We start from the raw sequence: 23082 nt of genomic DNA, 5'->3' as shown, positions 1-23082 counted from the left end.
GGACAGGGATTGAGGGGGATCGGGGAGAGACCCAGAGGGAGGGAGGGACAGGGATTGAGTGGAATGGGGGAGAGACAGAGGGAGGGAGGGACAGGGATTGAGGGGGATTGGGGAGAGACCCAGAGGGAGGGAGGGACAGGGATTGAGGGCAATTGGGGAGAGACCCAGAGGGAAGGGGGACAGGGATTGAGGGGGATGGGGGAGAGACCCAGAGGGAGGGAGGGACAGGGATTGAGGGGGATGGGGGAGAGACCCAGAGGGAGGGGGTGGCAGGGATTGAGGGGGATGGGGGAGAGACCCAGAGGGAGAGGGGGACAGGTATTGAGGGCGATGGGGGAGAGACCCAGAGGGAGGGGGGGACAGGGATTGAGGGGGATGGGGGACAGACCCAGAGGGAGGGGGGGACAGGGATTGAGGGGGATGTGGGAGAGACCCAGAGGGAGGGGGGGACAGGGATTGAGGGGGATGGCGGAGATACCCAGAGGGAGGGGGGCGACAGGGAATGAGGGGGATCGGGGAGAGACCCAGAGGGAGGGAGGGACAGGGATTGAGTGGGATGGGGGAGAGACCCAGAGGGACGGGGGGATAGGGATTGAGGGGGATGGGGGAGAGACCCAGAGGGAGGGAGGGACAGGGATTGAGGGGGATGGGGGAGAGATCCAGAGGGAGGGAGGGACAGGGATTGAGGGGGATGGGGGAGAGACCCAGAGGGAGGGAGGGACAGGGATTGAGGGGGATGGGGGAGAGACCCAGAGCGAGTGGGGGGACAGGGATTGAGGGGGATGGGGGAGAGACACAGAGGGAGGGGGGACAGGGATTGAGGGCGGTGGAGGAGAGACCCAGAGGGAGGGAGGGACAGGGATTGAGTGGGATGGGGGAGAGACAGAGGGAGGGAGGGACAGGGATTGAGGGGGATGGGGGAGAGACCCAGAGGGAGGGAGGGACAGGGATTGAGGGGGATGGGGGAGAGATCCAGAGGGAGGGAGGGACAGGGATTGAGGACGATGCGGGCGAGACACAGAGGGAGGGAGGGACAGGGATTGAGGGGGATGGGGGAGAGACCCAGAGGGAGGGAGGGACAGGGATTGAGGGGGATGGGGGAGAGACCCAGAGGGAGGGGGGGACAGGGATTGAGGGCGATGGGGGAGAGACCCAGAGGGAGGGAGGGACACGGATTGAGGGCGATGGGGGAGAGACCCAGAGGGAGGGGGGGACAGGGATTGAGGGGGATGGGGGAGAGACCCAGAGGGAGGGGGGGACAGGGATTGAGGGCGATGGGGGAGAGACCCAGAGGGAGGGGGGGACAGGGATTGAGGGGGATGGGGGAGAGACCCAGAGGGAGGGGGGACAGGGATTGAGGGGGATGGGGGAGAGAAAGAGGGAGGGAGGGACAGGGATTGAGGGGGATGGGGGAGAGACCCAGAGGGAGGGGGGACAGGGATTGAGGGGGATGGGGGAGAGAAAGAGGGAGGGAGGGACAGGGATTGAGGGGGATGGGGGAGAGACCCAGAGGGAGGGAGGGACAGGGATTGAGGGCGATGGGGGAGAGACCCAGAGGGAGGGAGGGACAGGGATTGAGGGGGATAGGGGAGAGACCCAGAGGGAGGGGGGGACAGGGAATGAGAGGGATGGGGGAGAGACCCAGAGGGAGGGAGTGACAGGGATTGAGTGGGATGGGGGAGAGACCCAGAGGGAGGGGGGGACAGGGATTGTGGGCGATAGGGGAGAGATCTAGAGGGAGGGAGGGACAGGGATTGAGCGGGATGGGGGAGAGACCCAGAGGGAGGGGGGGAGGGACAGGGATTGAGGGCGATGGGGGAGAAACCTAGAGGGAGGGGTTGGCAGGGATTGAGGGGGATGGGGGAGAGACCCAGAGGGAGGGGGGGGACAGGGATTGAGGGGGATGGCGGAGATACCCAGAGGTAGGGGGGGACAGGGATTGAGGGCGATGGGGGAGAGACCCAGAGGGAGGGGGGGACAGGGATTGAGGGGGATGGCGGAGATACCCAGAGGGAGGGGGGTGACAGGGAATGAGGGGAATGGGGGAGAGACCCAGAGGGAGGGAGTGACAGGGATTGAGGGGGATGGGGGAGAGACCCAGAGGGAGGGGGGGGACAGGGATTGAGGGGGATGGGGGAGAGACCTAGAGGGAGGGAGGGACAGGGATTGAGGGCGATGGGGGAGAGACCCAGAGGGAGGGAGGGACAGGGATTGAGGGGGATGGGGGAGAGATCCAGAGGGAGGGAGGGACAGGGATTGAGGGGGCTGGGGGAGAGACCCAGAGGGAGGGGGGGACAGGGAATGAGGGGGATGGCGGAGATACCCAGAGGGAGGGGGGCGACAGGGAATGAGGGGGATGGGGGAGAGACCCAGAGGGAGGGAGTGACAGGGATTGAGGGGGATGGGGGAGAGACCCAGAGGGAGGGGGGGGACAGGGATTGTGGGCGATAGGGGAGAGACCCAGAGGGAGGGAGGGACAGGGATTGAGGGCGATGGGGGAGAGACACAGAGGGAGGGAGGGACAGGGATTGAGAGGGATGGGGGAGAGATCCAGAGGGAGGGAGGGACAGGGATTGAGTGGGATGGGGAGAGAATGAGGAAGGGAGGGACAGGGATTGAGGGGGATGGGGGAGACACCCAGAGGGAGGGAGGGACAGGGATTGAGGGGGATGGGGGAGAGATCCAGAGGGAGGGAGGGACAGGGATTGAGGGCGATGGGGGAGAGACCCAGAGGGAGGGAGGGACAGGGATTGAGGGGGATGGGGGAGAGATCCAGAGGGAGGGAGGGACAGGGATTGAGGACGATGGGGGAGAGACCCAGAGGGAGGGAGGCGGCGACAGGGATTGAGGGGGGATGGGGGAGAGACCCAGAGGGTGGGAGGGACAGGGATTGAGGGCGATAGGGGAGAGATCCAGAGGGAGGGAGGGACAGGGATTGAGGGGGATGGGGGAGAGACCCAGAGGGAGGGGGGGACAGGGATTGAGGGGGATGGGGGAGAGACCCAGAGGGAGGGAGGGACAGGGATTGAGGGCGATAGGGGAGAGATCCAGAGGGAGGGAGGGACAGGGATTGAGGGGGATGGGGGAGAGACCCAGAGGGAGGGGGGGACAGGGATTGAGGGGGATGGGGGAGAGACCCAGAGGGAGGGAGGGACAGGGATTGAGGGGGATGGGGGAGAGACCCAGAGGGAGGGGGGACAGGGATTGAGGGGGATGGGGGAGAGACCCAGAGGGAGGGGGGGACAGGGATTGAGGGGGATGGGGGAGAGACCCAGAGGGAGGGAGGGACAGGGATTGAGGGGGATGGGGGAGAGACCCAGAGGGAGGGGGGACAGGGATTGAGGGGGATGGGGGAGAGACCCAGAGGGAGGGAGGGACAGGGATTGAGGGGGATGGGGGAGAGAACCAGAGGGAGGGACAGGGATTGAGGGCGATGGGGGAGAGACCCAGAGGGAGGGAGGGACAGGGATTGAGGGCGATGGGGGAGAGACCCAGAGGGAGGGAGGGAGGGACAGGGATTGAGGGGGATGGGGGAGAGATCCAGAGGGAAGGAGGGAGAGGGATTGAGGGAGATGGGGGAGAGACCCAGAGGGAGGGAGGGACAGGGATTGAGGGGGATGGGGGGAGAGACCCAGAGGGAGGGAGGGAGGGACAGGGATTGAGGGCGATGGGGGAGAGACCCAGAGGGAGGGAGGGAGAGGGATTGAGGGAGATGGGGGAGAGACCCAGAGGGAGGGAGGGACAGGGATTGAGGGGGATGGGGGGAGAGACCCAGAGGGAGGGAGGGAGGGACAGGGATTGAGGGCGATGGGGGAGAGACCCCGAGGGAGGGAGGGACAGGGATTGAGGGCGGTGGGGGAGAGACCCAGAGGGAGGGAGGGACAGGGATTGAGGGGGATGGGGGGAGAGACCCAGAGGGAGGGAGGGACAGGGATTGAGGGGGATGGGGGGAGAGACCCAGAGGGAGGGAGTGACAGGGATTGAGGGGGATGGGGGAGAGACCCAGAGGGAGGGAGGGACACGGATTGAGGGGGGTGGGGGAGAGACCCAGAGGGAGGGAGGGACACGGATTGAGGGGGGTGGGGGAGAGACCCAGAGGGAGGGAGGGACACGGATTGAGGGGGATGGGGGAGAGACCCAGAGGGAGGGAGGGACAGGGATTGAGGGCGATGGGGGAGAGACCCAGAGGGAGGGAGGGACAGGGATTGAGGGGGATGGGGGAGAGACCCAGAGGGAGGGAGGGACAGGGATTGAGGGGGATGGGGGACAGACCCCGAGGGAGGGACAGGGATTGAGGGGGATGGGGGAGAGACCCAGAGGGAGGGAGGCGGCGACAGGGATTGAGGGCGATGGGGGAGAGACCCAGAGGGAGGGAGGGACAGGGATTGAGGGGGATGGGGGACAGACCCCGAGGGAGGGACAGGGATTGAGGGAGATGGGGGAGAGACCCAGAGGGAGGGAGGCGGCGACAGGGATTGAGGGCGATGGGGGAGAGACCCAGAGGGAGGGAGGGACAGGGATTGAGGGCGATGGGGGAGTGACCCAGAGGGAGAGGGGACAGGGATTGAGGGGGATGGGGGAGAGACCCAGAGGGAGGGGGGGACAGGGATTGAGGGGGATGGGGGAGAGACCCAGAGGGAGGGAGGGACAGGGATTGAGGGGGATGGGGGAGAGACCCAGAGGAAGGGGGGGACTGGGATTGAGTGGGATGGGGAAGAGACCCAGAGGGAGGGAGGGAGAGGGATTGAGGGGGATGGGGGAGAGACCCAGAGGGAGGGGGGGACAGGGATTGAGGGGGATGGGAGAGAGACCCAGAGGGAGGGAGGGACAGGGATTGAGGGGGATGGGGGAGAGACCCAGAGGAAGGGGGGGACTGGGATTGAGGGGGATGGGGGAGAGACCCAGAGGGAGGGAGGGAGAGGGATTGAGGGGGATGTGGGAGAGACCCAGAGGGAGGGAGGGACAGGGATTGAGGGGGATGGGGGGAGAGACCCAGAGGGAGGGAGGGAGGGACAGGGATTGAGTGCGATGGGGGAGAGACCCAGAGGGAGGGAGAGGGATTGAGGGAGATGGGGGAGAGACCCAGAGGGAGGGAGGGACAGGGATTGAGGGGGATGGGGGAGAGACCCTGAGGGAGGAGGGGACAGGGATTGAGGGGGATGGGGGAGAGACCCAGAGGGAGGGAGGGACAGGGATTGAGGGCGATGGGGGAGAGACCCAGAGGGAGGGAGGGAGGGACAGGGATTGAGGGGGATGGGGGAGAGACCCAGAGGGAGGAAGGGACAGGGATGGAGGGGGGTGGGGGCGAGACCCAGAGGGAGGGAGGGACAGGGATTGAGGGGGATTGGGGAGAGACCCAGAGGGAGGGAGGGAGGGACAGGGATTGAGGGGGATTGGGGAGAGACCCAGAGGGAGGGAGGGAGGGACAGGGATTGAGGGGGATGGGGGAGAGACCCAGAGGGAGGAGGGACACGGATTGAGGGCGATGGGGGAGAGACCCAGAGGGAGGGAGGGACAGGGATTGAGGGAGATGGGGGAGAGACCCAGAGGGAGGAGGGACACGGATTGAGGGGGATGGGGGAGAGACCCAGAGTGAGGGAGGGACACGGATTGAGGGAGATGGGGGAGAGACCCAGAGGGAGGGAGGGACACGGATTGAGGGGGATGGGGGAGAGACCCAGAGGGAGGGAGGGACAGGGATTGAGGGGGATGGAGGAGAGACCCAGAGGGAGGGAGGGACAGGGATTGAGGGGGATGGGGGAGTGACCCAGAGGGAGGGGGGGGCGACAGGGATTGAGGGGGATGGAGGAGAGACCCAGAGGGAGGGAGGGACAGGGATTGAGGGGGATGGAGGAGAGACCCAGAGGGAGGGAGGGACAGGGATTGAGGGGGATGGGGGAGAGACCCAGAGGGAGGGAGGGAGGGACAGGGATTGAGGGGGATGGGGGAGAGACCCCGAGGGAGGGAGGGACAGGGATTGAGGGGGATGGGGGAGAGACCCAGAGGGAGGGAGGGACAGGGATTGAGGGCGATGGGGGGAGAGACCCAGAGGGAGGGAGGGACAGGGATTGAGGGGGATGGGGGGAGAGACCCAGAGGGAGGGAGGGACAGGGATTGAGGGGGATGGGGGAGAGATCCAGAGGGAGGGAGAGACCGGGATTGAGGGGGATGGGGGAGAGACCCAGAGGGAGGGAGGGACAGGGATTGAGGACGATGGGGGAGAGACCCAGAGGGAGGGAGGGACAGGGATTGAGGGGGATGGGGGAGAGACCCAGAGGGAGGGAGGGACAGGGATTGAGGGCGATGGGGGAGAGACCCAGAGGGAGGGAGGGACAGGGATTGAGGGGGATGGGGGAGAGACCCAGAGGGAGGGAGGGACAGGGATTGAGGGGGATGGGGGACAGACCCCGAGGGAGGGACAGGGATTGAGGGGGATGGGGGAGAGACCCAGAGGGAGGGAGGCGGCGACAGGGATTGAGGGGGATGGGGGAGAGACCCAGAGGGAGGGAGGGACAGGGATTGAGGACGATTGGGGCGAGACCCAGAGGGAGGGAGGGACAGGGATTGAGGGGGATGGGGGACAGACCCCGAGGGAGGGACAGGGATTGAGGGGGATGGGGGAGAGACCCAGAGGGAGGGAGGCGGCGACAGGGATTGAGGGCGATGGGGGAGAGACCCAGAGGGAGGGAGGAACAGGGATTGAGGGGGATGGGGGAGAGATCAAGAGGGAGGGGGGACAGGGATTGAGGGGGATGGGGGAGAGACCCAGAGGGAGGGGGGACAGGGATTGAGGGGGTTTGGGGAGAGACCCAGAGGGAGGGAGGGACAGGGAATGAGGGGGATGGGGGAGAGACCCAGAGGGAGAGGGGGACAGGGATTGAGTGGGATGGGGGAGAACCCAGAGGGAGGGAGGGACAGGGATTGAGGGGGATGGGGGAGAGACCCAGAGGGAGGGAGGGAGAGGGATTGAGGGGGATGGGGGAGAGACCCAGAGGGAGGGAGGGACAGGGATTGAGGGGGATGGGGGAGAGACCCAGAGGGAGGGGGGGACAGGGATTGAGGGGGATGGGGGAGAGACCCAGAGGGAGGGAGGGACAGGGATTGAGGGGGATGGGGGAGAGACCCAGAGGGAGGGGGGGACAGGGATTGAGGGGGATGGGGGAGAGACCCAGAGGGAGGGAGGGAGGGAGAGGGATTGAGGGCGATAGGGGAGAGACCCAGAGGGAGGGGGGGACAGGGATTGAGGGGGATGTGGGAGAGACCCAGAGGGAGGGAGGGACAGGGATTGAGGGCGATGGGGGAGAGACCCAGAGGGAGGGAGGGACAGGGATTGAGGGGGATGGGGGAGAGACCCAGAGGGAGGGAGGGACAGGGATTGAGGACGATTGGGGCGAGACCCAGAGGGAGGGAGGGACAGGGATTGAGGGGGATGGGGGAGAGATCCAGAGGGAAGGAGGGACAGGGATTGAGGGCGATGGGGGCGAGACCCAGAGGGAGGGAGGGAGAGGGATTGAGGGAGATGGGGGAGAGACCCAGAGGGAGGGAGGGTCAGGGATTGAGGGGGATGGGGGGAGAGACCCAGAGGGAGGGTGGGACAGGGATTGAGGGCGATGGGGGAGAGACCCAGAGGGAGGGAGGGACAGGGATTGAGGGAGATGGGGGAGAGACCCAGAGGGAGGGAGGGACAGGGATTGAGGGGGATGGGGGGAGAGACCCAGAGGGAGGGAGGGACAGGGATTGAGGGGGATGGGGGAGAGACCCAGAGGGAGGAAGGGACAGGGATTGAGGGCGATGGGGGAGAGACCCAGAGGGAGGGAGGGACAGGGATTGAGGGCGATGGGGGAGATACCCAGAGGGAGGGTGGGACAGGGATTGAGGGGGATGGGGGAGAGACCCAGAGGGAGGGGCGGAGAGGGATTGAGGGGGGATGGGGGAGAGACCCAGAGGGAGGGAGAGACAGGGATTGAGGGGGATCGGGGAGAGACCCAGAGGGAGGGAGGGACAGGGATTGAGTGGGATGGGGGAGAGAATGAGGGAGGGAGGGACAGGGATTGAGATGGGATGGGGGAGAGACCCAGAGGGAGGGAGGGACAGGGATTGAGGGGGATGGGGGAGAGACCCAGAGGGAGGAAGGGACAGGGATTGAGGGCGATGGGGGAGAGACCCAGAGGGAGGGAGGGACAGGGATTGAGGGCGATGGGGGAGATACCCAGAGGGAGGGAGGGACAGGGATTGAGGGGGATGGGGGAGAGACCCAGAGGGAGGGAGGGACAGGGATTGAGGGAGATGGGGGAGAGACCCAGAGGGAGGGAGGGACAGGGATTGAGGGGGATGGGGGGAGAGACCCAGAGGGAGGGAGGGATAGGGATTGAGGGGGATGGGGGAGAGACCCAGAGGGAGGAAGGGACAGGGATTGAGGGCGATGGGGGAGAGACCCAGAGGGAGGGAGGGACAGGGATTGAGGGCGATGGGGGAGATACCCAGAGGGAGGGTGGGACAGGGATTGAGGGGGATGGGGGAGAGACCCAGAGGGAGGGGGGGAGAGGGATTGAGGGGGGATGGGGGAGAGACCCAGAGGGAGGGAGGGACAGGGATTGAGGGGGATCGGGGAGAGACCCAGAGGGAGGGAGGGATAGGGATTGAGTGGGATGGGGGAGAGAATGAGGGAGGGAGGGACAGGGATTGAGATGGGATGGGGGAGAGACCCAGAGGGAGGAAGGGACAGGGATTGAGGGCGATGGGGGAGAGACCCAGAGGGAGGGAGGGACAGGGATTGAGGGTGATGGGGGAGATACCCAGAGGGAGGGAGGGACAGGGATTGAGGGGGATGGGGGAGAGACCCAGAGGGAGGCGGCGACAGGGATTGAGGGGGATGGGGGAGGGACCCAGAGGGAGGGGAGGGACAGGGATTGAGGGCGATAGGGGAGAGCTCCAGAGGGAGGGGGGGACAGGGATTGAGGGGGATGGGGGAGAGACCCAGAGGGAGGGGGGGACAGGGATTGACGGGGGTGGGGGAGAGACCCAGATGGAGGGAGGGACAGGGATTGAGGGGGATGGGGGAGAGACCCAGAGGGAGGGGGGGACAGGGATTGAGGGCGATAGGGGAGAGACCCAGAGGGAGGGGGGACAGGGATTGAGGGGGTTTGGGGAGAGACCCAGAGGGAGGGGGGGACAGGGATTGAGGGGGATGGGGAAGAGACCCAGAGGGAGGGGGGACAGGGATTGAGGGGGATGGGGGAGAGACCCAGAGGGAGGGAGGGACAGGGATTGAGGGGGATGGGGGAGAGACCCAGAGGGAGGGGGGGACAGGGATTGAGGGCGGTGGAGGAGAGACCCAGAGGGAGGGACAGGGATTGAGGGGGATGGGGGAGAGACCCAGAGGGAGGGAGGGACAGGGATTGAGGGGGATGGGGGCGAGACCCAGAGGGAGGGAGGGACAGGGATTGAGGGCGATGGGGGACAGACCCCGAGGGAGGGACAGGGATTGAGGGGGATGGGGGAGAGACCCAGAGGGAGGGAGGCGGCGACAGGGATTGACGGGGATGGGGGAGGGACCCAGAGGGAGGGAGGGAGGGAGGGACAGGGATTGAGGGGGATGGGGGAGAGATCCAGAGGGAGGGAGGGACAGGGATTGAGGGGGATGGGGGAGAGATCCAGAGGGAGGGAGGGACAGGGATTGAGGGGGATGGGGGAGAGATCCAGAGGGAGGGAGGGACAGGGATTGAGGGCGATGGGGGAGTGACCCAGAGGGAGGGGGGACAGGGATTGAGGGGGTTTGGGGAGAGACCCAGAGGGAGGGGGGGACAGGGATTGAGGGGGATGGGGGAGAGACCCAGAGGGAGGGGGGGACAGGGATTGAGGGGGATGGCGGAGAGACCCAGAGGGAGGGGGGCGAAAGGGAATGAGGGGGATGGGGGAGAGACCCAGAGGGAGGGAGGGACAGGGATTGAGGGGGATGGGGGAGAGACCCAGAGGGAGGGGGGGGGGGGGCAGGGATTGAGGGCGATAGGGGAGAGATCCAGAGGAAGGGATGGACAGGGATTGAGGGGGATGGGGGAGGGACCCAGTGGGAGGGGGTGGACAGGGATTGAGGGCGGTGGAGGAGAGACACAGAGGGAGGGGGGACAGGGATTGAGGGGGATGGGGGAGAGACCCAGAGGGAGGGAGGGACAGGGATTGAGGGGGATGGGGGAGAGACCCAGAGGGAGGGAGGGACAGGGATTGAGCGGGATGGGGGAGAGACCCAGAGGGAGTGGGGGGGGACAGGCATTGAGGGACATGGGGGAGAGACCCAGAGGGAGGGAGGGACAGGGATTGAGGGTGATGGGGGAGAGACCCAGAGGGAGGGAGGGACAGGGATTGAGGGGGATGGGGGACAGACCCCGAGGGAGGGACAGGGATTGAGGGGGATGGGGGAGAGACCCAGAGGGAGGGAGGCGGCGACAGGGATTGAGGGGGATGGGGGAGGGACCCAGAGGGAGGGGGGGGCAGGGATTGAGGGCGATAGGGGAGAGATCCAGAGGGAGGGAGGGACAGGGATTGAGGGCGATGGGGGAGATACCCAGAGGGAGGGAGGGACAGGGATTGAGCAGGATGGGGGAGAGACCCAGAGGGAGGGGGGGACAGGGATTGAGGGGGGATGGGGGAGAGACCCTGAGGGAGGGAGGGACAGGGATTGAGGGGGATGGGGGAGAGACCCAGAGGGAGGGAGGGACAGGGATTGAGTGGGATGGGGGAGAGACACAGAGGGAGGGAGGGACAGGGATTGAGGGGGATGGGGGAGAGACCCAGAGGGAGGGAGGGACAGGGATTGAGGGGGATGGGGGAGAGACCCAGAGGGAGGGGGGGACAGGGATTGAGGGGGTTGGGGGAGAGACCCAGAGGGAGGGAGGGACAGGGATTGAGGGGGATGGGGGAGAGATGCAGAGGGAGGGAGGGACAGGGATTGAGGGGGATGGGGGACAGACCCCGAGGGAGGGACAGGGATTGAGGGGGATGGGGGAGAGACCCAGAGGGAGGGAGGCAGCGACAGGGATTGAGGGGGATGGGGGAGGGACCCAGAGGGAGGGGGGGAACAGGGATTGAGGGCGATAGGGGAGAGATCCAGAGGGAGGGGGGGACAGGGATTGAGGGGGATGGGGGAGAGACCCAGAGGGAGGGGGGGACAGGGATTGAGGGCGGTGGAGGAGAGACCCAGAGGGAGGGAGTGACAGGGATTGAGGGCGATGGGGGAGAGACCCAGAGGGAGGGAGGGACAGGGATTGAGGGGGATGGGGGAGAGACCCAGAGGGAGGGAGGGACAGGGATTGAGGGGGATGGGGGAGAGACCCAGAGGGAGGGAGGGACAGGGATTGAGGGGGATGGGGGGAGAGACCCAGAGGGAGGGGGGGACATGGATTGAGGGGAATGGGGGAGAGATCCAGAGGGAGGGGGGGACAGGGATTGAGGGCGATGGGGGAGAGACCCAGAGGGAGGGAGGGACAGGGATTGAGGGCGGTGGAGGAGAGACCCCGAGGGAGGGACAGGGATTGAGGGGGATGGGGGAGAGACCCAGTGAGAGGGAGTGTCGGGGATTGAGAGGGATGGGGGAGAGACCCAGAGGGAGGGAGGGACAGGGATTGAGTGGGATGGGGGAGAGACACAGAGGGAGGGAGGGACAGGGATTGAGGGGGATGGGGGAGAGACCCAGAGGGAGGGACATGGATTGAGGGGGATGGGGGAGAGACCCAGAGGGAGGGAGGGAGAGGGATTGAGGGCGATGGGGGAGAGACCCAGAGGGAGGGAGGGACAGGGATTGAGGGCGATAGGGGAGAGACCCAGAGGGAGGGAGGGACAGGGATTGAGGGGGATGGGGGGAGAGACCCAGAGGGAGGGAGGGAGGGACAGGGATTGAGGACGATGGGGGAGAGACCCAGAGGGAGGGAGGGACAGGGATTGAGGGGGATGGGGGAGAGATCCAGAGGGAGGGAGGGACAGGGATTGAGGGGGATGGGGGAGAGACCCAGAGGGAGGGAGGGAGAGGGATTGAGGGAGATGGGGGAGAGACCCAGAGGGAGGGGGGACAGGGATTGAGGGCGATGGGGGAGAGACCCAGAGGGAGGGAGGGATAGGGATTGAGGGGGATGGGGGAGAGACCCAGAGGGAGGGAGGGACACGGATTGAGGGCGATGGGGGAGAGACCCAGAGGGAGGGGGGGACAGGGATTGAGGGGGATGGGGGAGAGATCCAGAGGGAGGGGGGGACAGGGATTGAGGGCGATGGGGGAGAGACCCAGAGGGAGGGAGGGACAGGGATTGAGGGGGATGGGGGAGAGACCCAGAGGGAGGGAGGGACAGGGATTGAGGGGGATGGGGGAGAGACCCAGAGGGCGATGGTGGAGAGACCCAGAGGGAGGGGGGGAAGGACACGGTTTGAGGGGGATGGGGGAGAGACCCAGAGGGAGGGAGAGGGATTGAGGGGGATGGGGGAGAGACCCAGAGGGAGGGACAGGGATTGAGGGGGATGGGGGAGAGACCCAGAGGGAGGGAGTGACAGGGATTGAGGGGGATGGGGAGAGACCCAGAGGGAGGGAGAGACAAGGATTGAGGGGGATGGGGGAGAGACCCAGAGGGAGGGACAGGGATTGAGGGCGATGGGGGAGAGACCTAGAGGGAGGGAGGGAGGGAGGGACAGGGATTGAGGGCGATGGGGGAGAGAGCCAGAGGGAGTGAGGGACAGGGATTGAGGGGGATGGGGGAGAGACCCAGAGGGAGGGAGGGACAGGGATTGAGGGGGATGGGGGAGAGACCCAGAGGGAGGGAGGGACAGGGATTGAGGGGGATGGGGGCGAGACCCAGAGGGAGGGAGTGACAGGGATTGAGGGGGATGTGGGAGAGACCCAGGGGGAGGGGGTGACAGGGATTGAGGGCGATGGGGGAGAGACCCAGAGGGAGGGACAGGGATTGAGGGGGATGGGGGAGAGACCTAGAGGGAGGGAGGGAGGGAGGGACAGGGATTGAGGGCGATGGGGGAGAGAGCCAGAGGGAGGGAGGGACAGGAATTGAGGGGGATGGGGGAGAGACCCAGAGGGAGGGAGAGACAAGGATTGAGGGGGATGGGGGAGAGACCCAGAGGGAGGGAGGGAGGGAGGGACAGGGATTGTGGGCGATGGGGGAGAGAGCCAGAGGGAGGGAGGGACAGGGATTGAGGGGGACGGGGGAGAGAGCCAGAGGGAGGGAGGGACAGGGATTGAGGGGGATGGGGGAGAGACCTAGAGGGAGGGAGGGAGGGAGGGACAGGGATTGAGGGCGATGGGGGAGAGAGCCAGAGGGAGGGAGGGACAGGGATTGAGGGGGATGGGGGAGAGACCCAGAGGGAGGGGGGGGACAGGGATTGAGGGGGATGGGGGATGGGGGAGAGACCCAGAGGGAGGGGGGACAGGGATTGAGGGGCATGGGGGAGAGACCCAGAGGGAGGGAGGGGGGACAGGGATTGAGGGCGATGGGGGAGAGACCCAGAGGGAGTGAGGGACAGAGATTGAGGGCGATGGTGGAGAGACCCAGAGGGAGGGAGGGACAGTGATTGAGGGGGATGGGGGCGAGACCCAGAGGGAGGGAGGGACAGGGATTGAGGGGGATGCGGGAGAGGCCCAGAAGGAGTGAAGGGGGTCAGAGATTGAGGGGGATGGAGGAGAGACCTGGTGGGGGGGACATGAATTGAGTGTGACTGGCCCAGAGGAGGCGAATGTTATCCTTGACACGTCCAGCAGAGTGTGAAGGGGGAGAATGGCCTCCCATTGTGCCCACTGGGATGACTCTGCGTTTCCCCCCAAAGGCCATTCGGCAGCACCTTACCTCAGTGACGTTTTCCTGTGCGTTGTGAGCAGGGTTCCCCTGTGGCCTTTTCCCTCGATCGCTGGGAGGTGAGCACACTGAACCGTGCGTCTGGCGTGCGGGTGGTGCAGGAGAAAGACACGAGACACAGTCAGAAAGGCATCCCCTCGCTAGGCCCTGGAACAACCTCTCCCCCTCACCACACCCTCCTGTTCTCGTGACGTCCCTCCCCATCACGAATGCTACGCCCCACTGCTCGCAGAGTCTTTACAAATATCGTCAAAATCGTCATATCTCCCCCCTCGAGGAGTCTTGGCAGGGAAGCCCAGAGCTGATTTCTGGCTGTGAACAGAGCTCGCTATTTCCAAGTGGCTCATCGCTGGGATACAAGGATATAACACGGCCAGCTTGATCTGAAACCCACCCCCTCTTCTGCCCCATCAGAAACTCCGATGGGAGAGGGTGTGGGTTGGGAAGCTGCTGGGTGAGGGGCCTCAGTGGGATTCTTCAATGCACCTTGTCCCATCGGAGCGTCAGTGGGTGGGTGCTGCTGGACGTGGTGCCAATGACGCAGGGTAGGGGGGCAGCTTTGTCCTGGATGCTGCTCGAGCCTTCCCCGTCCAGGGGGAGCGGGGAATATTCCCTCACGCTCCCGACCTGTGCCTGGAAGATGGTGGATAGACTTTTGGGTGGAGGTCAGGAGGTGGGTTACTCACCGCGGGAGTCCCAGCCTCTGACCATCTCGCGTAGCCACAGGATTGATACGTATCACCACCTGGTACTACTGTACCATTCCAGCTCGGAGACGGTTACAGAGAGTGGGGGGGGGACTCGGCCCGGACACTCACAAAGGCCAACCTCCCGTCTATAGACCCTATCTCCCAGGCCTCGCTGTCAAAGACGGGCCACCAGCATTCTCAAAGATCCGCCCCACTCCTGGCAATGTTTACCTACAACCTCTACCATCGGGGGAGATGGTACAGAAACCTGAACTCACCCACCAGCCGGGTTCACAACAGCTTCTCCCCTCCTGTGGTTAGGATACCGAATGGCCTCACAAACCCCCTAACATTCGCCTGTCCCTGTGCTTTCCATCTGGCTGCTGTTTCCCTATTATTTACTATCTGTGTAACTTAACTCTGTCATCTGCCTGTATTGCTCGCAAGACAAAGGTTTTTTTTACTGTGCCTCGGGACAATACATACAATTCAGCTTCACTCAACTCAACCCAACTCGATATGAGGCTGGGTTCAGTTCAGTTTCTGGTTAATAGTAACCCCCACGATGTTGTTAGTGGGGGATTCAGTCAGCAGAACAGCGTGCAAAATGCCAACTGCAAATCTGTTGTCATTGGTGATGGTCATAGTGTGGCATTAGGACACAGAACAGAGTCCAACACAGCACAGAACAGGCCCTTCGGCGCTCTATGTTGCGGCGACCTGTGAACTATTCTCAGCCTGTCCCCCTACACTATCCCCAAATCATCTATGTACTTATCTAAGGATTGATTAAATCTCCCTCATGTGGCTGAGTTGACTATATTAGCAGGTAGGGCATTCTACGCCCTTACCACTCTGCGGAAATAACCTGCCTCTGACATCTGTCTTAAATCTATCACCCCTCAATTTGTAGTTATGCCCCTCGTACAAGCTGACGTCATCATCCTCGGAAAAAGACATTCACTGTCTACCCGATCTAATCCTCTGATCATCTTGTATGTCTCTATCAAATCCCTCCTTAGCCGCCTTCTTTCCAATGAGAACAGACCCAAGTCTCTCAGCCTTTCCTCATAAGACCTTCCTTCCAGACCAGGCAACATCCTGGTAAATCTCCTCTGCACCTTTTCGAAAGCTTCCACATCCTTCCTGACATATGGGGACCAGAACTGTCCACAATATCCCGAGTGTGGCCACACCAGGGTTTTGTATAGCTGCAGCATGATATTGCAGTTCCGGAACTCAATCCCTCTACGAGTGAAACCTAAGACACCGACTTGGTCTTGATGCTACCTGTCACCTGTCAGCTCGAGCCTGGACACTGCCGAGGTCTCGCTGTATACAGGCACGGCCCACTTCAGTACCTGAGGAGTCGTGGACGGTGCTGAATGTTGTGTCATCAGTCCCAAACGTCCCCCCCACCTTCCCTTCCGACGGAAGGAAGGGCCGTGATGAAGCAGCTGGAGATAGTTGGGGACAAGGATACAGTTCTGAGGGATAGCCTGGTGCTGAGGTAACTGACCCTATCACAACTACCTTCCCGGTGCCAGCTCGATCTCCAACAATGAGAAGGTGGATCCCACCCTCCCCCCAGTACCCACTGACTCTGGTACTGCTCAGGTCAGACGGCTGAAACTGGAATCAGATCATTGGCAAGGTGGCACAGTGGGCACAACTTCACCCCCACAGCACCAGGCTCCCGGGTTCGAGCCCAGCCTCAGGCAACTGTCTGTGTGGAGTTTGCACATTCTCCCCGTGTCTGCGTGGGTTTCCTCCGGGTGCTCCGGTTTCCTCCCACAGTCTAAAGATGTGCAGGTTAGGGTGGGATTGGCCGTGGGGAAATTGTCCCGTAGTGCCCAGGGATGTGCAGGTTAGGGTGGGTTGGCCGTGGGGAAATTGTCCCATAGTGCCCAGGGATGTGCAGGTTAGGGTGGGTTGGCCGTGGGGAAATTGTCCCGTAGTGCCCAGGGATGTGCGGGTTAGGGTGGGATTGGCCGTGGGGAAATTGTCCCGTAGTGCCCAGGGATGTGCAGGTTAGGGTGGGATTGGCCGTGGGGAAATTCTCCCGTAGTGCCCAGGGATGTGCAGGTTAGGGTGAATCGGCCGTGGGAAATTGTCCCGTAGTGCCCAGGGATGTGCAGGTTAGGATGGGATTGGCCGTGGGGAAATTGTCCCGTAGTGCCCAAGGATGTGCAGGTTAGGGTGGGATTGGCCGTGGGGAAATTGTCCCTTAGTGCCCAGGGATGTGCAGGTTAGGGTGGGATTGGCCGTGGGGAAATTGTCCCTTAGTGCCCAGGGTTGTGCAGGTTAGGGTGGGTTGGTCGTGGGGAAATTGTCCCGTAGTGCCCAGGGATGTGCAGGTTAGGGTGGGTTCGGCCGTGGGGAAATTGTCCCGTAGTGCCCAGGGATGTGCAGGTTAGGGTGGATTGGCCGTGGGGAAATTGTCCCGTAGTGACCAGGGATGTGTAGGTTAGGGTGGGATCGGCCGTGGGGAAATTGTCCCGTAGTGCCCAGGGATGTGTAGGTTAGGGTGGGTTGGCCGTGGGGAAATTGTCCCGTAGTGCCCAGGGATGTGCAGGTTAGGGTGGGATTGGCCATGCGGAAATTGTCCCGTAGTGCCCAGGGATGTGCGGGTTAGGGTGGATTGGCCGTGGGGAAATTGTCCCGTAGTGCCCAGGGATGTGCAGGTTAGGGTGGGATTGGCCGTGGGGAAATTGTCCCGTAGTGCCCAGGGATGTGTAGGTTAGGGTGGGATCGGCCGTGGGGAAATTGTCCCGTAGTGCCCAGGGATGTGCAGGTTAGGGTGGGATCGGCCGTGGGGAAATTGTCCCGTAGCGCCCAGGGATGTGCAGGTTAGGGTGGGATTGGCCATGGGAAATTGTCCCGTAGTGCCCAGGAATGTGCAGGTTAGGGTGGGTTGGCCGTGGGGAAATTGTCCCGTGGTGCCCAGGGATGTGCAGGTTAGGGTGGGATTGGCCGTGGGGAAATTGTCCCGTAGTGGCCAGGGATGTGCAGGTTAGGGTGGGATTGGCCGTGGGGAAATTGTCCCCATGGTGCCCAGGGATGTGCAGGTTAGGGTGGGATTGGCCGTGGGGAAATTGTCCTGTAGTGCCCAGGGATGTGCAGGTTAGGGTGGGATTGGCCGTGGGGAAATTCTCCCGTAGTGCCCAGAGATGTGCAGGTTAGGGTGGGATTGGCCGTGGGGAAATTGTCCCGTAGTGCCCAGGGATGTGCGGGTTAGGGTGGGATTGGCCGTAGGGAAATTGTCCCGTAGTGCCCAGGGATGTGCAGGTTAGGGTGGGTTGGCCGTGGGGAAACTGTCCCGTAGTGCCCAGGGATGTGCAGGTTAGGGTGGGATTGGCCGTGGGAAATTGTCCCGTAGTGCCCAGGGATGTGCAGGTTAGGGTGGATTGGCCGTGGGGAAATTGTCCCCTAGTGCCCAGGGATGTGCAGGTTAGGGTGGGTTGGCCGTGGAGAAATTGTCCCGTAGTTCCCAGGGATGTGCAGGTTAGGGTGAGTTGGCCGTGGGGAAATTGTCCCGTAGTGCCCAGGGATGTGCAGGTCAGGGTGGGATTGGCCGTGGGGAAATTGTCCCGTAGTGCCCAGGGATGTGCAGGTTAGGGTGGGATCGGCCGTGGGGAAATTGTCCCGTAGTGCCCAGGGATGTGCAGGTTAGGGTGGATTGGCCGTGGGAGAATTGTCCCGTAGTGCCCAGGGATGTGCAGGTTAGGGTGGGATTGGCCGTGGGGAAATTGTCCCGTAGTGCCCAGGGATGTGCAGGTTAGGATGGGATTGGCCGTGGGAAATTGTCCCTTAGTGCCCAGGGATGTGCAGGTTAGGGTGGATTGGCCGTGGGGAAATTGTCCCGTAGTGCCCAGGGATGTGCAGGTTAGGGTGGGACTGGCCGTGGGGAAATTGTCCCGTAATCCCCAGGGATGTGCAGGTTAGGGTGGGATTGGCCGTGGTGAAATTGTCCCGTAGTGCCCTGGGATGTGCGGGTTAGGGTGGATTGGCCGTGGGGAAATTGTCCCGTAGTGCCCAGGGATGTGCAGGTTAGGGTGGGTTGGCCGTGGAGAAACTGTCCCGTAGTGCCCAATGATGTGCAGGTTAGGGTGGGATTGGCCGTGGGGAAATTGTCCCGTAGTGCCCAGGGATGTGCAGGTTAGGGTGTGACTGGCCGTGGGGATATTGTCCCCTAGCGCCCAGGGATGTGCAGGTTAGGGTGAGTGGGCCGTGGGGAAATTGTCCCGTAGTGCCCAGGGATGTGCAGGTTAGGGTGGGATTGGCCGTGGGAAATTGTCCCGTAGTGCCCAGCGATGTGCGGGTTAGGGTGGGATTCACCGTGGGGAAATTGTCCCGTAGTGCGCAGGGATGTGCAGGTTAGGGTGGGATTGGCCGTGGGGAAATTGTCCCGTAATGCCCAGGGATGTGCAGGTTAGGGTGGGATTGGCCGTGGGAAATTGTCCCGTAGTGCCCAGCGATGTGCGGGTTAGGGTGAGTTGGCCGTGGGGAATTGTCCCGTAGTGCCCATGGAAGTGCAGATTAGGGTGGGATTGGCCGTGGTGAAATTGTCCCGTAGTGCCCAGTGATGTGCAGGTTAGGGTGGATTGGCCGTGGGGAAATTGTCCCATAGTGCCCAGGGATGTGCAGGTTAGGGTGGGTTGGCTGTGGGGAAATTGTCCCATAGTGCCCAGGGATGTACAGGTTTGGGTGGGATTGGCCGTGGGGAAATTGTCCCGTAGTGCCCAGGGATGTGCAGGTTAGGGTGGGATTGGCCGTGGGGAAATTGTCCCGTAGTGCCCAGGGATGTGCAGGTCAGGGTGGGATTGGCCGTGGGGAAATTGTCCCGTAGTGCCCAGGGATGTGCAGGTTAGGGTGGGTTGGCCGTGGAGAAACTGTCCCTTCGTGCCCAGGGATGTGCAGGTAAGGGTGGGATTGGCCGTGGGGAAATTGTCCCGTAGTGCCCAGGGATGTGCGGGTTAGGGTGAGTGGGCAGTGGGGAAATTGTCCCGTAGTGCCCAGGGATGTGCAGGTTTGGGTGGGTTGGCTGTGGGGAATTGTCCCCATGGTGCCCAGGGATGTACAGGTTAGGGTGGGTTGGCCGTGAGAGAATTGTCCAGTAGTGCCCAGGGATGTGCAGGTTAGGGTGGGTTGGCCGTGGGGAAATTGTCCTGTAGTGCCCAGGGATGTGCAGGTTAGGGTGGGTTGGCCGTGGGGAAATTGTCCTGTAGTGCCCAGGGATGTGCAGGTTAGGGTGGGTTGGCCGTGGGGATCTTGTCCCGTAGTGCCCAGGGATGTGCAGTTTAGGGTGGGATTGGCCGTGGGAAATTGTCCCGTAGTGCCCAGGGATGTGCAGGTTAGGGTGGATTGGCCGTGGGGAAATTGTCCAGTAGTGCCCAGGGATGTACAGGTTACGGTGGGTTGGCCGTGGGGAAATTGTCCCGTAGTGCCCAGGGATGTACAGGTTAGGGTGGGATTGGCTGTGGGGAATTGTCCCCATGGTGCCCAGGGATGTGCAGGTTAGGGTGGGATTGGCCGTGGAGAAATTGTCCTGTAGTGCCCAGGGATGTGCAGGTTAGGTTCGGTTGGCCGTGGGGAATTGTCCCGTAGTGCCCAGGGATGTGCAGGTTAGGGTGGATTGGCCGTGGCGAAATTGTCCCGTAGTGCCCAGGGATGTGCAGGTTAGGGTGGGATTGGCCGTAGGGAAATTGTCCCGTAGTGCCCAGGGATGTACAGGTTAGGGTGGGTTGGCCGTGGGGGAATTGTCCCGTAGTGCCCAGGGATGTGCAGGTTAGGGTGGATTGGCCGTGGGGAAATTGTCCCGTAGTGCCCAGGGATGTGCAGGTTAGGGTGGGATTGGCCGTGGGGAAATTGTCCCGTAGTGCCCAGGGATGTGCAGGTTAGGGTGGGTTGGCCGTGGGGAAATTGTCCTGTAGTGTTCAGGGATGTACAGGTTAGGGTGGATTGGCCGTAGGGAAATTGTCCCGTAGTGCCCAGGGATGTGCAGGTTAGGGTGGGATTGGCCGTGGGGACAGTGTCCCGTAGTGCCCAGGGATGTGCAGGTTAGGGTGGGATTGGCCGTGGGAAATTGTCCTGTAGTGCCCAGGGATGTGCAGGTTGGGGCGGGTTGGCCGTGGGGAAATTGTCCCGTAGTGCCCAGGGATGTACAGGTTACGGTGGGTTGGCCGTGGGGAAATTGTCCCGTAGTGCCCAGGGATGTACAGGTTAGGGTGGGATTGGCCGTGGGGAATTGTCCCCATGGTGCCCAGGGATGTGCAGGTTAGGGTGGGATTGGCCGTGGAGAAATTGTCCTGTAGTGCCCAGGGATGTGCAGGTTAGGTTCGGTTGGCCGTGGGGAATTGTCCCGTAGTGCCCAGGGATGTGCAGGTTAGGGTGGATTGGCCGTGGCGAAATTGTCCCGTAGTGCCCAGGGATGTACAGGTTAGGGTGGGATTGGCCGTGGGGAAATTGTCCCGTAGTGCCCAGGGATGTGCAGGTTAGGGTGGGATTGGCCGTAGGGAAATTGTCCCGTAGTGCCCAGGGATGTACAGGTTATGGTGGGTTGGCCGTGGGGAATTGTCCCGTAGTGCCCAGGGATGTGCAGGTTAGGGTGGGATTGGCCGTGGGGAAATTGTCCCGTAGTGCCCAGGGATGTGCAGGTTAGGGTGGGATTGGCCGTGGGGAAATTGTCCCGTAGTGCCCAGGGATGTGCAGGTTAGGGTGGGTTGGCCGTGGGGAAATTGTCCTGTAGTGTTCAGGGATGTACAGGTTAGGGTGGATTGGCCGTGGGGAAATTGTCCCGTAGTGCCCAGGGATGTGCAGGTTAGGGTGGATTGGCTGTGGGGAAATTGTCCCGTAGTGCCCAGGGATGTGCAGGTTAGGGTGGGATTGGCCGTGGGGACAGTGTCCCGTAGTGCCCAGGGATGTGCAGGTTAGGGTGGGTTGGCCGTGGGGGAATTGTCCCGTAGTGCCCAGGGATGTGCAGGTTAGGGTGGGATTGGCCGTGGGGACAGTGTCCCGTAGTGCCCAGGGATGTGCAGGTTAGGATGGGTTGGCCGTGGGGAAATTGTCCCGTAGTGCCCAGGGATGTGCAGGTTAGGGTGGGATTGGCCGTGGGGACAGTGTCCCGTAGTGCCCAGGGATGTACAGGTTAGGGTGGGATCGGCCGTGGGGGAAATTGTCCCGTAGTGCCCAGGGATGTGCAGGTTAGGGTGGATTGGCCGTGGGGAAATTGTCCCGTAGTGCCCAGGGATGTGTAGGTTAGGGTGGGTTGGCCGTGGGGAAATTGTCCCGTAGTGCCCAGGGATGTGCAGGTTAGGGTGGGATTGGCCGTGGGGAAATTGTCCCGTAGTGCCCAGGGATGTGCAGGTTAGGGTGGGTGGGCCGTGGGGAAATTGTCCCGTAGTGCCCAGGGATGTGCAGGTTAGGGTGGGATTGGCCGTGGGGAAATTGTCCCGTAGTGCCCAGGGATGTGCAGGTTGGGGCGGGTTGGCCGCTCATGAGAATGTGCGAACTCTACACTTCCCGTCGCCTGAGAATGGTATCGAACCCATGTCCCTGGTGCCGTGAGGTGGCAGGCCTACCCCACTGAGCCCACCCCGTGCCACCCTGTAGCAGGTGGGACATGGCGTGGGCACCCCCTGGTGAATAGTCAGCACCTGCTCCCCATTTGCCGTCCATGTGCCTCTCCAGACCATCTCCCCCAGCGCCCCCCCTCTGGCCCAGTCACCTGGTTTCGTGGGGACACGGAAACGTTCCAGAGGGACTGTCCGCTGATCCGGCCTGGGACAGTGAGCATCACTCCGATCGGCACGCTGCGGTCTCCCAGATTCTCTACCTACGGCCAACAGAGATCACAGTCAACTCTGGATGGCAGTAACGCCCCCCCCCCCCCCCCCCCCCCCCCCCCACCACTCAATGGTGACTGCCTTCCACCGGAGCCACACGCGGAACATAGATGGGGATCGATCTCAGGGCAGGTTCCGAGGCCCAGGGGCCATCTCTGTCCCCAAAATGGAGGCCGTAACACTTTTCCAAACATGGTGGAGGGAATGACGAATCCCTGTTCACTGGGATTCCCAAACCAAGGAACACCATCCCCCTTTCTTCGGCCTCTTCAGGCTAAAAGCAACTGCAGGTTTGGGTGTGTGCTCCATATTGCTGCTGAGCAGGAGGGGTGGAGCGAGGGAGGCAAAGGAAGAGAGAAAGAGACAGAGCGAGAGAGAGAGACAGAGAGAGAGAGAGAGACACAGAGAGAGAGAGAGAGAGAGACAGAGAGAGAGACACAGAGAGAGAGACAGACACAGAGAGAGAGAGACAGAGACAGAGAGAGAGACAGAGAGAGAGACAGAGAGAGAGACAGAGAGAGAGAGTGAGAGAGACAGAGAGAGAGACACAGAGAGAGAGAGAGAGAGTGAGAGAGAGAGAGAGACAGAGACAGAGACAGAGAGAGACAGAGAGAGAGAGTGAGAGAGACAGAGAGAGAGACACAGAGAGAGAGAGAGTGAGAGAGAGAGAGAGACAGAGAGAGAGAGAGAGAGAGAGAGACAGAGAGA

At 62.8% G+C, this 23082-nt stretch overlaps 1 protein-coding gene across 2 annotated transcripts in view; it reads right to left on the bottom strand.

Annotated features, from left to right (window-relative positions):
* The window catches only part of LOC148138218 (integrin alpha-D-like), a 66008-nt gene extending 43648 nt beyond the window's left edge, over positions 1 to 22360 (bottom strand). For both annotated transcript variants that reach the window (XM_087981806.1, XM_087981807.1), the window contains exons 1-2: positions 22257 to 22360; positions 13833 to 13922 (exon numbers count right to left, since the gene is read on the bottom strand). In XM_087981806.1, coding sequence (XP_087837932.1) covers positions 13833 to 13922; positions 22257 to 22325 — 159 coding nt within the window. In that variant the 5' untranslated portion in view covers positions 22326 to 22360. The remainder of the gene's footprint in view (positions 1 to 13832; positions 13923 to 22256) is intronic.
* Between the last annotated feature and the right edge of the window lie 722 nt (positions 22361 to 23082).

This window comes from Chiloscyllium plagiosum, unplaced genomic scaffold, assembly GCF_037043375.1.
Source record: "Chiloscyllium plagiosum isolate Xiang-an unplaced genomic scaffold, Cpla_swu_hap1 HiC_scaffold_41, whole genome shotgun sequence".
NCBI classification, from domain to species: domain Eukaryota; kingdom Metazoa; phylum Chordata; class Chondrichthyes; order Orectolobiformes; family Hemiscylliidae; genus Chiloscyllium; species Chiloscyllium plagiosum.
This window is presented reverse-complemented; position numbering and strand designations above follow the sequence as displayed.